The sequence below is a fragment of the Zingiber officinale genome, chromosome 9B (genome assembly GCF_018446385.1).
Source record: "Zingiber officinale cultivar Zhangliang chromosome 9B, Zo_v1.1, whole genome shotgun sequence".
Classification (NCBI taxonomy): domain Eukaryota; kingdom Viridiplantae; phylum Streptophyta; class Magnoliopsida; order Zingiberales; family Zingiberaceae; genus Zingiber; species Zingiber officinale.
Window position 1 is genome coordinate 509,775 of NC_056003.1, and position 14,290 is coordinate 524,064.

At 40.9% G+C, this 14,290-nt stretch overlaps 3 protein-coding genes across 3 annotated transcripts; all 3 read left to right on the forward strand.

The window, feature by feature from the left end:
• Nucleotides 1-3,478: 3,478 nt before the first annotated feature.
• LOC122023358 lies at nucleotides 3,479-3,941 on the forward strand. The gene has a single exon (XM_042581415.1). The coding sequence runs from the start codon at nucleotides 3,525-3,527 to the stop codon at nucleotides 3,924-3,926; it is 402 nt and encodes a 133-aa protein (XP_042437349.1). The 5' UTR covers nucleotides 3,479-3,524; the 3' UTR covers nucleotides 3,927-3,941.
• A 5,403-nt stretch (nucleotides 3,942-9,344) lies between these two features.
• LOC122025798 (protein GDAP2 homolog) lies at nucleotides 9,345-10,529 on the forward strand. The gene is made up of 3 exons (XM_042584679.1): nucleotides 9,345-9,566; nucleotides 9,666-9,942; nucleotides 10,022-10,529. The coding sequence occupies exons 1-3, from the start codon at nucleotides 9,461-9,463 to the stop codon at nucleotides 10,245-10,247; spliced, it is 609 nt and encodes a 202-aa protein (XP_042440613.1). The 5' UTR covers nucleotides 9,345-9,460; the 3' UTR covers nucleotides 10,248-10,529.
• A 1,182-nt stretch (nucleotides 10,530-11,711) lies between these two features.
• Nucleotides 11,712-14,229, forward strand: LOC122022480 (mitochondrial import inner membrane translocase subunit Tim13-like). The gene is made up of 2 exons (XM_042580498.1): nucleotides 11,712-11,888; nucleotides 13,915-14,229. Exons 1-2 carry the CDS (start codon nucleotides 11,763-11,765, stop codon nucleotides 14,062-14,064), a joined length of 276 nt encoding a protein of 91 aa, XP_042436432.1. The 5' UTR covers nucleotides 11,712-11,762; the 3' UTR covers nucleotides 14,065-14,229.
• The last annotated feature ends 61 nt before the right edge of the window (nucleotides 14,230-14,290 follow it).

Sequence of the window (14,290 nt, forward strand, 5' to 3'; positions counted from 1 at the left end):
CCCTATGGAACTAACATCTTCTGGAATAAGACCTTGTGCTATTGTTTTAGCTTTGTCCAAATCAAGATTTCTTGTTTGGTCATTATTGCGGGCGGCTATGGCTTCATTTTCTTTGGTAACTTCATAGTCCCTTGATAGCATCTTCATTTTGCAATCCAGATCATCCATCTCCTTTAGAATGTCTTTGCTAGTTCGTGGTGTTATCTGGAGGTTGAGCTGCTGATTGGCCAATTGTTCTTGTGAGATGTTGTTGAGCCAAAACCTTTATCAGCTCGTGTTGTTTGTGTCAGATCTTCAACTTCAATAACTTCAGGAGTTGAGATGTGCTCCAGAATAATTTGTGCAATGCATTCATGTTTCTGGAGAAAATTATCAAATTCGGTTAGGTTAAAAGCTAATATTTTAACCTCATCTCGGTAATCAGCGTCAATAACCCCTCCTCCAATAAGAATACCCTTCATTGAGGCGCTAGATCTGGGGGCAATTCTTTCATAAGTTCCCTCCGGAACTTGTATTGCTATGCCGGTGGATAATAATGATTTCCCATAGCTAGGAATGTCCTCTTGCGAGATGGAATTACTGCTGATTGATAAATCTTCTTGACTAATAATGGTTGTTCTTGTATCAAGACAGCCAGTGTATGAGATCTTATCTCCTCCTCATCACTTGCTGTTTCTTCATCTTTTTCATTGTATCTTGGTGGTGATGATGATGTTGTTGCTGCTTGATAGTTGTCAAATTGCAGGGATACACTTCCATCTAATAAATTTCTGGTATTAATCTAATCAGAAATGTCAAAAAAAAAACAACCTAATATGAATTCATTTATAAACATTTTATATTTTCCCATGCAAACTAGCTAGCTTCAATATTGCAATGTTCATTCACTGTTTACAGAATTACTACCAAATAATGGTTAATAAGGAAATGACATGAGTGTTAACCCTTAACATAGGAATGAAACTGAGCAGTTAAATACCTTTGAAGAAATTAAAAGAGATAAAAGAGAATTTCTTCTTTTTACAAAAATCACACTGAAGAAATCATATAGAAATAAGATGGTATATTTCATTTTAATGACCAAAATTTCCAGATAAAAGACTAAATAAAGGAAAAACTTATGCCTGCGCACAAAGAACAGCAGCTAGTTCTATGGTATCATTTTAACAATCTGCAGACCTACAATGAAAAAGTATTACGCAACAAAACTGACATCTTTTAACAGTGAAAGATGATGAGCACTCATGGAAAATTGACCACAATAGAACACCTTTGATAACGTGAAAACAAAGTAGCATGTAATTAACATGCTAATTCAACCAGGTCGACCCTTTCCGAAAATCGTAGAGATGATTAGTTGGGATGTGACTTCTATATTGTTTGGATATAGATCTCGCTCCACTCTGCAACACAGGAAACGTTAGTGCTGAACGAGGGAAATAGTGCCCTGGTGGGCAATGCGCACGCTCTCCAAGGCGTGAGCATGCTTTCCGAACCATCCCATGAAAGGACATGTCAGAAAAGTATCTTTGACATCATATCTTAACAAGATATGCAAATACCTGATGAAATAGTTGAAGCTTCCCTCGTACGATCCGTCTGTTGACCATGTTTTATGTCGGCGACACTATATATCTCTCAGAAGGATACTAAGAGATACATCAATGAGCTCTCTACTTGGCCGAGCGGTGTAGCCCCTCGGCGGGGTATCTCCGCTCGATCGGCCTTAGCCGATCTTCTCCATAATCCCTTGAGTCGGTTGATTGTTTCCACCCGACCGGAACAGTGCTCCGGTCGTCTAAGCATCCACCGCTTTGTGATGAGCATCTAATGTTCCTACTTCCTGCTATGGTGGCCTTGGCCGTACAGACGCTCTGCTCGGACAAGCCACTTGCAGATCGAGCATGTCATGGTTCATCGACGTGTTGACCATTTTGACTTTGACATCCATGTTGACTGCTCTCTCCGCCCTTGACCCGCACTTGGTGGACTCCCTTTATCACCGCATCAAGGTTAATTAGTCAACTCAGGCAATGAATTGACCTTGCTATGAGGCTGCAGCAGAGGGTGTGACCGGCCTCACTACTTCGCTACGAGGTTGCGGTAGGCCTTAGGCATGACCTACAATGGCGGAGCCACGTTGATGGCTACAGGGTCCACGATGGTAGAAAGGAGATTTTATCGGAGGAGAATGGGAAAAAAAGTGAAGAAAAGAGGAGGCTAACCGTGTGACGGCGTTGGCATCCACGCTCATGGCCAACAGACCGGAAAAATCACCCGAGTTAACTCTACCATTGGTAACCTGATCATGAGCACAACGAGGTCACGCCTCGGCTGCCCACATATTAGGGTAAGGGGAGAGGGAAGAGAGGAGAGAAGGGAACCTTATCGACAGAAGTTTATTTCTATCGTTAATTTAGAGAAGAAATTTATTTAAGTCGATATTTTATTAGCGACAAAATTATATTTCGGCCACTCATTAGCAATGAAATTATATTTCAATCCCTAATTTAATGGAATTATATTTCAGTCACTAAATTAAGGGCGCACTTATTAAATTAGAAATTATATTTCAGTCACTAAATTAGGGACGCACTTATGAGTAGTTTTCTTGTAGTGTCTTACTATCATTTTTAACCAACTTTTATTTTCTTGACATAATCATCTAACCCGACCTCGTGAATGTTGGTGCAACATGGGACCATTTAGTGAGTATGGAAGTGGTTTAGGTCTCGATTGAGATGTGTTAATGAAAAGGTGAGATTGATATGGACGTTAATAAGCTAGAATTAGGGTTTACACGTCTAATTAAAGTTAGTGGAATGATTAAATGGATGTGAGCTAACTTGGTCACTATCAACAAGAAGATGATCTTGTTAGGTTTTGGATGGAACCATGGATCCAAATTATGGCCAGTCCTATTAATTACTTTCTTTTTCCTTAGCCTCAACGAACAGCTCGGCAGGCTGGACCGAGCCCAACGGCCCAATTAAAAATAGCCCAAAAACTCACCATGATTAGAAGAAGCTACGAATAATAACTAATGAATCTTATCGCTTAATAACTAGCATATATATATTCCTCTACGCGGCTACGCAGACACCCCAACTTCCAAATAATCATGAGCTATTATTAAGATATATTTGTGTTCTAATGAGATTGATGGAAATTATTTAATTTCATTATAAATATAACATGGCGTGAAGCTTCTTCTCCATGATTTAGGTTGGTACTCTGCGCAATAATCGCTTCATCCATGTGATATGATACGAGTCGGTGGAAACAGAATCCATCATTTGTTTTCTTTTCATTTTTTTCACACGTTACGCTGCCAAAATTCATGCAAGTTATAACCAAATCGCTCTCAATTGTTTGGTTTCAGGCAAAATTTAAGCCGGCGATTCTTGATCATCTTTCAAACTATTTCCTTTTTCTATGCCACCTCCTTCTCTTTCTCCCTCTCTGCGCGTGTGCATATATACAGAGATTTCGACGAGGAGGTACAGATTTAAGGGTCGCCGGAAATGGAGCCCAAGCTCGTAAATTCCAGAGCGGAACGCCGCAATGGCCTCGTGGAGTGCTTCTGCCTCGCTCGCCGTAGCAGCGGGAGGAGGAGGAGGTTCGCCGCGGAGGAGGAAGGCCGCCAAGCGGCCGGCACCGTCGCGGTCGGGAGGGTTATCTCTGCCGAGAAAGCCGACGACGGAGTGGTGCGGGTCCGAATCGTGGTGAGCAAGCGAGAGCTGAAGTTGATGGTGGCCGCCGCCGCTTCGGTGAGCTTCGACGAGAATCGGCGGCGGGGGTCCCGGAAGCCGCTGCAGAGCGCCGAGCAACTGTTGCAGGGGCTCCGCCGGCTGCACGCGCAGAGCGCGGCCGGGAGGATTGGTAGGTGGTCGCCGGCGCTGCGGAGCATTCCGGAGGAGAATTGAAAATGGAGCTGTTAATAGTTATCAGATCGGATATTCTCTAATCTCTATAGATTAATTGCGATACAAATATCATTTTAAATAATAATAATAATAAAAAAAAAATCAGATTGAAACTTTATAATTCATGACAATTAAAATTTTGAAAAAAATTGTTAAAACGAAATAAGATTATTTGCATAGGCTTTGCGATCAAAGAATTCTATCTATTTGTCCCAAAATATTCTCTATTCCATTTTTATTCTCTAATAAGTGAATTAGATCTAAGAACCTATATAATAACAAAGTTAAAAGAGAATTAAGGGAGTATTTGGTTCTTTCTTAGGAATAAAAATTGGAATAAGAATCATAGTGTTGTGGAATGAGAATGAGTATAAATATTGATATCACACTTTGATGCAGATGTGATTAAGAGGTAGAGGAGAGATTTGGAGGGAAGAGGAGGGCATTTTGGAAATTTGAGACTAATTAGGTTTTGGTTTTAAAGAGAACACTGTTCACTTTAAGAGGAAGGGGTTTGTGAAAATGGGGCCGCCGCCGCGCGCTACGAGGAAGGGGAAGGAGGCCGCTTCCTCCATCTCCGGCGCCGGTCATATCTGACGCCGGCAGCCCTCTCTCCCCATACTCGTCTCCTTCACCATCTCTCACCGTAGCCACCTCGAGCAGAGGGAGAGGAAAGCTCCCTTCCTCTTCGCGTCGCCGCCCCCGGGCTGACTCGAGGCCTCTCTCCCTCACGCACCTCGCCTGCGCGTCCAGCGACCTTTGCCGTCGCCGAGTCCAGCAGGCACCACTGCCGCGTCCATCGGTCCCTGCCGCCGCCAAGCCTAGGAGTCACCGTCGGCCACTCATCTTCTCTACCTCCTCGCCTCCTCTCCCTCCCTTCGGCGCTGACGCCGCTGGGGAGTCTCGTCGTCACCACTTCTAGCGGCTATCACAACTGCCCTTATAGGATACCACCTCGCCGCCTCCGGCGGTCATTGTCGTCGCTGCTCGCGTCGCTCCTCCTTGTATGTCGTGGCCTCTTCTCGCCATTGAAGCCGCCGGCAGCACGCCGCAGCCCTTGAGCTAGCCACCTCTAAGCGCCACAGTAGCCTCCACGTGCCATAGCCAGCGGGCTCTGCCACCAACGCGTGTCGCCGCCCCCTCCAGCGGGCGCCGAAGCCACCTCCAGTGGCGGGCACCGCCTCCCGCGGCCGGCGCTGCTCATTCTATTTGTCTACGCCGGCTTTCGAGCCAAGATGGTGTTCAGCCGGCGAGCCGATGTAGTTTCGGCCCTCGAGCCGTTATTTTACGTTATTTGTACCGTTATTATGTTTGCTATTAATATTATCCGGGCTGAGTGTCGTGTGTCGGCCTGCGAGCCGAGAGTGTGTTCAGCCTTCGTACCGTTATTGTATCCCGACCTGCGAGCTGATGGAGTGTTCGGCCTTCGTGCCGCTGTTACATTCCGGCCTGCGAGCCGAGGCTATAGTCGTACAGTGCGTCGTCCTGCGGATCCATATCGCGTTCGGCTCCGAACCACCGGAGCCAGCTACTCACCTTGTGGACATTTATCTACCATTCAGGGTCACGACGACTCGGTCAGTATCCCGACCAGCTCACCCATCCATCCGAGGGTGCCCCCCCGGGCCAGGGTACGTTCTCGTACTCCTTATTCGTGCATTTATTTCTATATTATTATCTGGCTGCTTATATGTTCGCGGGACCCACCTCGAGCATCGAGGTACCAGGGATCGGGGCAACCCGGTCGTTGGCTGCAGGTGTTGTTGACTAGAGGACTTCTGACGACTTGGTCAACACAGAAGACAGCTCACCATCCGGGTCATGGAGATGTGATCAACATTCCAAACACATCACACCGGCAGGTCTGTCTTCTCAGCTTCCCGACAGGATCACTCTTAAAAGCAATATTTGGTTAGTTGAATATTTTCTATTGGAATATATCAAAATTTTCGTTTTTACCCTTAAAGGAAAATAAGAGAAAAAATTATATGTGAGAGAAAAATATGATGAGAGAGAATGATGAGCGAGAAAGTATGATGAGAGAAAAAGTGTGATAGAAAGAATGAAGAGAGGAAAAGTATGATGAGAAACAATGAGGAAAGAGAGTGTAATGGGAGAGAGCATGATTAGAGAAGATGATAGATAAAATATGATGAGAGAGAAAGTATAATGGGAGAAGATGAAGAGAGAGAATGTGTAATGTGAAAAAATGGGGAGAGATAATGTGATGGGAAAGATTGTGGAAAGAGAATGTATGATGGGAGAGAAAACGTGATGAGAGAGAAAGTGTGATTAGAAAAAAGAAACGGCTAGCGAATGTGATGAGAGAGAAAGTACGATGAGAGAGAAAGTACGATGAGAGAGAAAGTGTGTTAATAAAAAAGGGAGAGAGTGCGATATGAGAGATTGAGGAGAGAGAAAGTGTAATGAGAGAGAAAACATGATGAGAGAGAAAGTGCGATGAGAAAAAAGAGTGATTGGAGAGATTGAGGGGAGAGAAAGTATGATGAGAGAGAAAGTTGATGAGAAAGAAAAGGAAGAGAGTGTGATGGAAGAGATTGAGGAGAGAGAAAATATGATGAGAAAAAACAAGAAGAGAGAAAGTGATATGAAAGAAAAATTAAATAAATATATTTTAATATTTAATATTAAGGGGGAATTTTAGTTTTAGGTCAAGAGTATTTTTAGAATGGTAGCACTAAATGGTCAAAATATGGTCAGCCAAAATATATTTTATAAGTTATTATCAAGGGTATTTTAGTAATATCATATTTTTATATTAATTACATGCATGTGTATGCATGCATTGAAATTTAGAGAAAATTATGTTTTTAGTCCTGTAATTTATATTTTTTTCAATTTTAGTCCTGTTATGAGTCAATTTATAGTTTTAGTCCTGTAACTTGTAATATTTTCCAATTTCAGTCTTTTTTTTCTTTAAAATTGAAATTTTTCAACGAAAAATGATGAGTTGTAAATTGAATTTAGGGATTTTGATTTTTTATGGCCTATATACTTTTTATATTCCAACCACAAACTAGACATTTTTAGTTGAAAATTTTAAAATTGGGAGGAAAAATGATTGAAATTGGAAAATATTACAAGTTACAGGACTAAGAACGTAAATTAACTCATAAAAAAATTAAAATTGAAAAAGATGCAAGTTACAGGACCGAAAATATAATTTTCTCTAAAATTTATTTTAGTTGGTTAGATTCTAACCAACAAGATTTATTATTTTTGGAATAAAGAAATATTTTGATTGTTGAAAATAGAATAATGATTCATTGAAGGAAATATGAGAATTAATGATTACCCAATTATAAAGATTCATTCTCTTATTTATATTTTAATTTAGTTAATTCAAATATTAACACAATTAATAATTACTATTTCTATTCTCCACTCTTATTCCCCTAAATTAAGCATCCCTTAATATCTCCACCTAATTGCATCCCTTAATATCTCCACCTAATTGTAAAGGGTCGTTGTAAACGCCTCTTTCTCAATGAATACGAGAGAGAGAGTCGAGGCATTGTGCAGTAGCGATCGAACGCGAGATGATGTATCGAAGCAGAAGATGCCTGCAGTCGGCCTGCCTGTTACCATTAATTCTGTCAGACCAAGATTCCTTCACTTACTCTTCGCCCATCCTCATTCAATGCCATCCGTATAATCAATGCTCTCCACCAAAAACTCACAAAACTATTATACCACCAAAGCAGTACTTAAGTGATTCACTTTGACATGTTACCATTAATTACGAGTGTGAATTGCTTGGCCCCTTCCTTGTCCCATTCCCTCACATGAAATGCGTACATGCATTATACGTTAGAGAAGAGAAGAGAGCAGATCAGAGTAGAGCAGGCAGTAGTCCACTAATGGCGACAGCAGAAGAAACCTCAAAAGTTGGTGGAGCAGGGCATCATTCATATTTATTAACTACCCCTTTAAATGCTTCGCCATGCATGCATTCCGTGATATCTTCTTAATGATCCATTAATGACCTCGCATTTTATCAGAAAAACAAAAACAAAAACAAAAAACCCCCTTCTTTCTCCAGAAATAATATTGAATTGCGAGGAAGAAGTGCTAACAATTTCTAGTATTAATGCTTTAGCCCTGTTTCTCTCCATGGGTAGCCGGGGCGTTGTTAATGCATGCCTTTGGCCTTCTTTAAATTCCCACACATTCCTCTTCTCCTTTCTCACTCTCTGGAGATCGAGTTTCTCTCATCCGCCTTCTTTCTTTCTCCTTGAATTGCAACGTTATAACTATTCTTCCATTTTGCTCTTTCTCTTGATGATATATCGGTTGCATATCGAAAGAACACACATGAAATTGTTACTATGATGTTGGCTCGGCTCACTCAAGAGTACTACGTACTTTCTGCATAGATCGTATATTTTGATTGAGCCGTGCCAATATCTTAGAAACTTTTCATTCGATCGCTTAGGATTTCCTTCTAGCCCCTAAGGTACTAATATTGTGTTGATTTTGAATAAATTTAGTTAGTGTTGGGATAATATTTAATTAGTAGTATGTCATAATATTTATATATGAGATATGTTTTAGTTAATTAAGGAAGAACAGCCTATTATAAATGTTTCATAAATTTTGAATAGGCAAATGGATCATTCCAAATCAAGGATCTAGTCAATCATATCAACAGTTGTTTGTTAAGTGTAAACACCAATTGGATATGATCCAGAGCAATTGTAACTAAAAGTGAGGTTGAGGGTTTAAATTATGTTATGAAATTCTTACAAATGTTATTATGAAAAACGATAATAAAAAAAAAATTTAAAAAAATGCCAGCGTTATATATCAGATCGCCATCACTCAATTGCCCATAATTAAACAAAAATGTCCACCGACAATATAAAATTCCAGCGCAAGAAGATAAAGTAAAGGGAGTTGCCTGAAAATTCCTTTCCTTTCCTTTCCTCTCCTCTAAGTTCCACGACATCAGCCACTTACCTAGTTCGTTAACGCGTAGTCAACTGTCAACGGAACAGTTCCCTTGATTTTGGAATACCACGTTCCAAAACCATGGGCCTCCCCTTAATTTCCTATTTAATTAAATATATCCAAATCTTGGACCAAATCCACCACATGGTTACTTGGCAAATCAATAAATAAAATAATAATTAAAATATAGCACTTTAAATTTTTTAAAAGTGTTTAATTGGCCAAAATCTACCGGTTAAGTTGTCCATCTCGTTAATAAATCCACCGGTTCGTTATCCGCTGGATCTTATCTCGATCGTGATTGGTTAAAAATCAGTGGGGACAGTCAGGTTTATCGGGTTCGGCTGGAGCCGGCGCCACGTGACGGCCTGGCCGCGTCAGACCGCTCCATATCGCTAACGGAAGGGGAGATTCCGTGCTGATACTCTTCGGTTGCAAAATTGACTCCGTCGTCCGTTTCGCCGTTACGCCGTTAAAAAGCCCCCTTTCTCTTCGCCTAGGTTTTATCTCTCTCGCTTTTGAGTTCGAACCTCGATTCTCTCCCGGATTCCATCGATTCGGCGATGAGCAGCAATTGCATGGACCAGATCCTCGAGGAGGCCTTCAAGATCGGCGGCCGCGACAAGAAGGGCCGCTGTGTCCTCCGCATCGTCGGAAAATTCTTCCCTGGTACGGTGACGGACGGGGTTGATCCATGATCCTTTTGTTGTTTTTGGTGTTTCCGATCGATGGATTTGGGTTGTGATTTGGGATTCGGATGTGTGGCAGCGAGGGAACTGATTGCCGACGGAGGCATGGAGTCGCTGAGGAGCTTCCTGGAGAGGAGGGTGTTCCCGGCGCTCGGCGGGGCGCCATTCGTGGTGGTGTATATGCACGCTCACGCGCAGAGGGCCGAGAACTACCCCGGCTTATCGGCGCTTCGATCTGTCTACGAGGCGCTTCCTGCTGACGTCCGCGACGGGATCCGCGCCGTCTACTTCGTCCACCCTGGCCTTCAGGCCCGCATCTTCTTCGCCACCTTCGGACGTTTCTTCTTCAGCGCAGGGTAATCGATTCATCGCCCCTTTCTGAATGATTAACCATTATGACAACCGGTGTGTAATTTGGTATCGATGGTGGAGCAGCTTGTACGGGAAGCTTCGGTACGTGAGCCGGCTGGAGTTCCTGTGGCAGCACATCCGGCGAAGGGAAGTGGAGGTCCCGGAGTTCGTGCAGGACCACGACGACGAGCTCGAGCACCGGCCGCTCATGGACTACGGCCTCGTGGAGAGCGACCGCCACCATCGGGCCTTCGACGCGCCCGCCATGGACACCGCTGCCTCCATGCACTCCCTCCGATGCATCTCTTAGCATAGCCGGCCGTAGCAGGATCGCCGCTGGCGATGTGTTGCAGACAAGCCTCAAGTGTAGATAAACGCGTCCTTTGTTTCGATTGATGTTCGTAATGATCCAGAAAAGGTTCTTCTCGTAGTAATTTTGATTAGTTTTCCAGAAATTTTTCTCTGTATTTTTTTAACCTTCAATCAGATGGCAGCGTCAACTTAGATATGTCAATTTAAAACAAAAGAGAAAAATATTTAATCTGTTTAATTTTTATATAAATCCTAAAATGCATGTGATGCAATTTAATTTATACTTATCTGTTTAATTTAATACATACTATACTGAATCCGTCAGCAATATAAACAGTGACAGCTACTATCAACAAGATGTATAATAATATAAATATTATTACGAATGGGTAAGAATATAATTCACGGGTAAAAAATTGCCCATTGATTAATAGTCCCTACATGAATGTGCAAATTGAATTGTTAACTTATATTTTTAAAAAATTTAAAAAGAAAAATTAATGCCCCTTTTGAAGCATTCCCAAAGGATAAATATCTTGAACATTGATGAAAAAAAGATATATGAGAAAAAGTGTGGCCATATCTATCATGATTAAATCTAAGAATTAGATTAGGCGATGAGAAAAATATCTAGATTTTCTCTGTATTTATGAATTAATTCATACGGAAGTTTCTCGAGGAAAGTATGTCTAAAAAAAGTAATATATTGGGAGATGGAATTAGGGGTGTAATTGAATCGAGTCGAATTCTTAAATGTTTGAGTTTGGTTCGTTTATAATCGAGTCGAGCTTGAGCTTTATTTAATCAATATATTCATGAGTCACGAGCTTATTGGAACTTTTATCGAACCTAAATGAGTTTAATAAATATAAATTTAAATATTCATTAAAAATATAATAATATATTTAGGAAAAATTATAATATTCTTATTAAAATTTATAATTTTATTCTAATAAAAAATTTTAATATATTTTTTATATGTTTTGTAAATAGAGTGTAAAATCTATAAATTCAATATCAAAATTATTATTTTTTTATTTAAAAGTTGATTCATAAACTTAACAAACATGTTCATGAGAAACGAGCCAAATATTATAAAGTTTGAATTTGATTTGTTTATCTTAACGAGCCTCATTAAATGAGCTCAAACGAATTTTTATCGAATCGAGATTCGAATAGCTTATCAACGACTTGACACATTTACACTCCTAGAAAGTATTCGAGTGAGTTGATTTTTTTTTTAATGTGAAATTGTACTGCACTATTAATTTAGGGATTTTCAATAACTCGACCTCTTTTCCCCTTCCCCTTCTTTCCCGTCCCTTTATTCTCTTTCCCTCCAAATAAACATGTCACAATGAAATCATGCCTGGGCTGGGCTGGGCTGGGCTGGGTTGGGCTATCATTATTTATCGGGTAGCGGCCTGTATAAATATTCCGATATATGCTGCTTGAAACTAGGGTTTCTGTTCGCCGTGAACGCAGAAGTCAGAACAGAAAGAACCTTGTGAGAATGGATCCCTTCTCTTCGCCATCTTCGTCGGGCATCTCATCGGGTCAATCAGTACCGTCAGCCGATGTTCTCATGGACCAGCTCAAGACGCAGCTCGCTCAGGCCTACGCCGAAGAGTTCTTCGAGGTATTCCCTTGTATTCCGTGATGAATTCACTTCTGAATATGTTATTCTCGAATCCTACTGGTTCCTTGTTTCCTCTCCACCAATTTGATGTTTCATGAAACTCTGATGCCTTATCCCCTGTGCCTGCTTTTCACTTCGTTTAAATTGGCTTTGATTCATCTAACATTTGTGCCAACTATTTGAGGTTGGACATCTGGATGTATACATGGCATCGTAACTAGGTTTTAATATCTATGAGCGTAGAATTTTTTACATTGTTTTGCTGTTAAACAATGCTCGACCAATTGATAGACGATGCGTTTACAATATTCTAAAGCTAATATTTTGTCACAGCAGTTTTCCTACTTCCATTTTTTATTGTACCATAACTAAACTCCACCAACTTGATTGTGCCTCCTAACAACTGGTGAGTTGAGATTCACTTCATCCTCTTCTTTTGACTTTGGGTGAATCCCGTTTGATCTAGTCTTGAGCTCGATTAAGCTCCACATAACTTGATTTTCTCTGATATTGTTCCTGACTGAGGTCAAAGACAGTTCTTGACAGATGACAACCGTACTGCAATCTGTTATGGAAAGTACCATAACAAGGTTGTACAATTGTTTGCGTGCTTGATGTTGTTTTGATCACCATAATTTAATGTCTTGCCTAAGTCGATTCATTCTCATTGTTTCAGAATGAGATTCTTTGAGCCACATCATGCACATCCAATGCTTCCATGCATTATCCGTGCTCTTATATATATGCACAATATCATATTGCTTAAAAGCCTTTTGATTGTTTGGAGCATACCGAAGCTGATTTATTAGTCTGACCCAATTGAGTTTCTTTATAGATATGCTAGATGAGGATGCAATATCTAGTTAGCTTTATTTTGTCCGAATCTAGAGAATCAGCCAAGCATTATGATACTTAATCTCTGATATTAGAGAATGAGATAATTAAAGGAATCATTGTGAATTACTTATGGACAAAAATAACCTATCTCTGTAGGGTATCATGTGGTATTTTGTTGCATGTACTGTTTTCATTTAATCGGCCACATTGCGTTTATACCTTTGTTATGCCAAACCTATAACAGAGCATAGAAATTTGCTAGCTACGTCAATCTAATTTTGATCTCAGATGACAATGTGGATAAAGGAGTCTAGGTTGAGTGGAATTTGGTTGAATTGTGATTAAGTTGGGTTGAGTTGCAGATTCAGTTCATTAGAGCTTGACGAGGTGGAATTGTGACGTGTTCACTTCATTTGAAGCAGAACTCGTTGGCTTCAACTCGTTCAAACCACAAGTGATTTAGACAGTTGGGATACCTCATTTGACGCAGAACTCGTATAGATTCAACTCGTTCTTACTGCAAGTGGTTCAGATGGAGTTGCGACCTGTCAGGTGCTTGTGTAGTTGATGGGTTTAGGTATGTGGTAGGTCGTGGTGGAGCTTTGGATTGTGAAGTTCTGAATGCTTAGTGGGCCAAAGTGGGAAAAGTGTCAGTGGAATAAATTATTGAAATGAGCTAGAGGATGTCTGAGCTGGATGAAACTTTTGTTGGCTGTATGTAGTCCAAGATTCTCTTGAATAGTTGGGGACCTCTTCCTTTTATAGTTCCCTGGGATACCAATTCCTTCAACGGTGTCTTGCACTATGCTTCCACCATAGTGTCAAACTATCTCTTGTGGCAGCTCTTTCCCCTTGCTTGTGCTAGTGTCTAACCTAGTGTCTAACTCATTGATCGAGCTCTTTCCCCTTGCTTGTGCTTCCCGTTGACCCTTAGACCTGACACATGTTGACCATATATCGATTTCCAGGGTTAGTGATTTTTTACCCATGTTAAACTCATTAAAACTGTAATCGTGATTTGTATGAGAGAGCGGAATAAGGAAACACAGTTGATCACAAGGAATTTATGAGAATGGTACGAACTAAATAGAACCGTAACAAAAAAGAGTATCAAATGTGCACGCCGATTTCTAATTTATTTTACTCATTAATCTCGTTTGTAATTTTTCTTCTCTGATTTGTGCTGCAGACTGTGCGGAGCAAATGCTTCACAAAGTGCATCACGAAGCCCGGATCAAGCTTGAGTGGAAGCGAGAGCAGTTGCATCGCCCGTTGTATGGAGCGCTACATCGAGGCAACTGGAATCATCAGTCGAGCTCTCTTCAACGCGAACCGTTAGCTTTCAAAGCTTCTAGGACCTCTCTAAACACGAGGCGCCTGCAAGAAGAGCAATCACTTTTTTCTGTGTCAGAAACGCAACATTTATCTAGCGAGAAGTCGAACAAAAATTTTGAAACCTTCAATGTGGTAATTTATTATTTAATGGATCATGCAAGTTCCTTAATTGATCGTATGATGTGCTACTTCTGTATGACGTGATATTCTTCTTCATACCTCGCCGCCAT

Bases quoted from the DNA above. Each gene is read 5' to 3' on its own strand.
- LOC122023358 (XM_042581415.1), top strand. From the start codon at position 3,525: ATGGAGCCCAAGCTCGTAAATTCCAGAGCGGAACGCCGCAATGGCCTC.
- LOC122022480 (XM_042580498.1), top strand. From the start codon at position 11,763: ATGGATCCCTTCTCTTCGCCATCTTCGTCGGGCATCTCATCGGGTCAA. The intron at 11,889-13,914 runs GTATTCCCTTGT...TTTGTGCTGCAG, and splicing joins ACGCCGAAGAGTTCTTCGAG to ACTGTGCGGAGCAAATGCTT.
- LOC122025798 (XM_042584679.1), top strand. From the start codon at position 9,461: ATGAGCAGCAATTGCATGGACCAGATCCTCGAGGAGGCCTTCAAGATC. The intron at 9,567-9,665 runs GTACGGTGACGG...GATGTGTGGCAG, and splicing joins CGTCGGAAAATTCTTCCCTG to CGAGGGAACTGATTGCCGAC. The intron at 9,943-10,021 runs GTAATCGATTCA...ATGGTGGAGCAG, and splicing joins CGTTTCTTCTTCAGCGCAGG to CTTGTACGGGAAGCTTCGGT.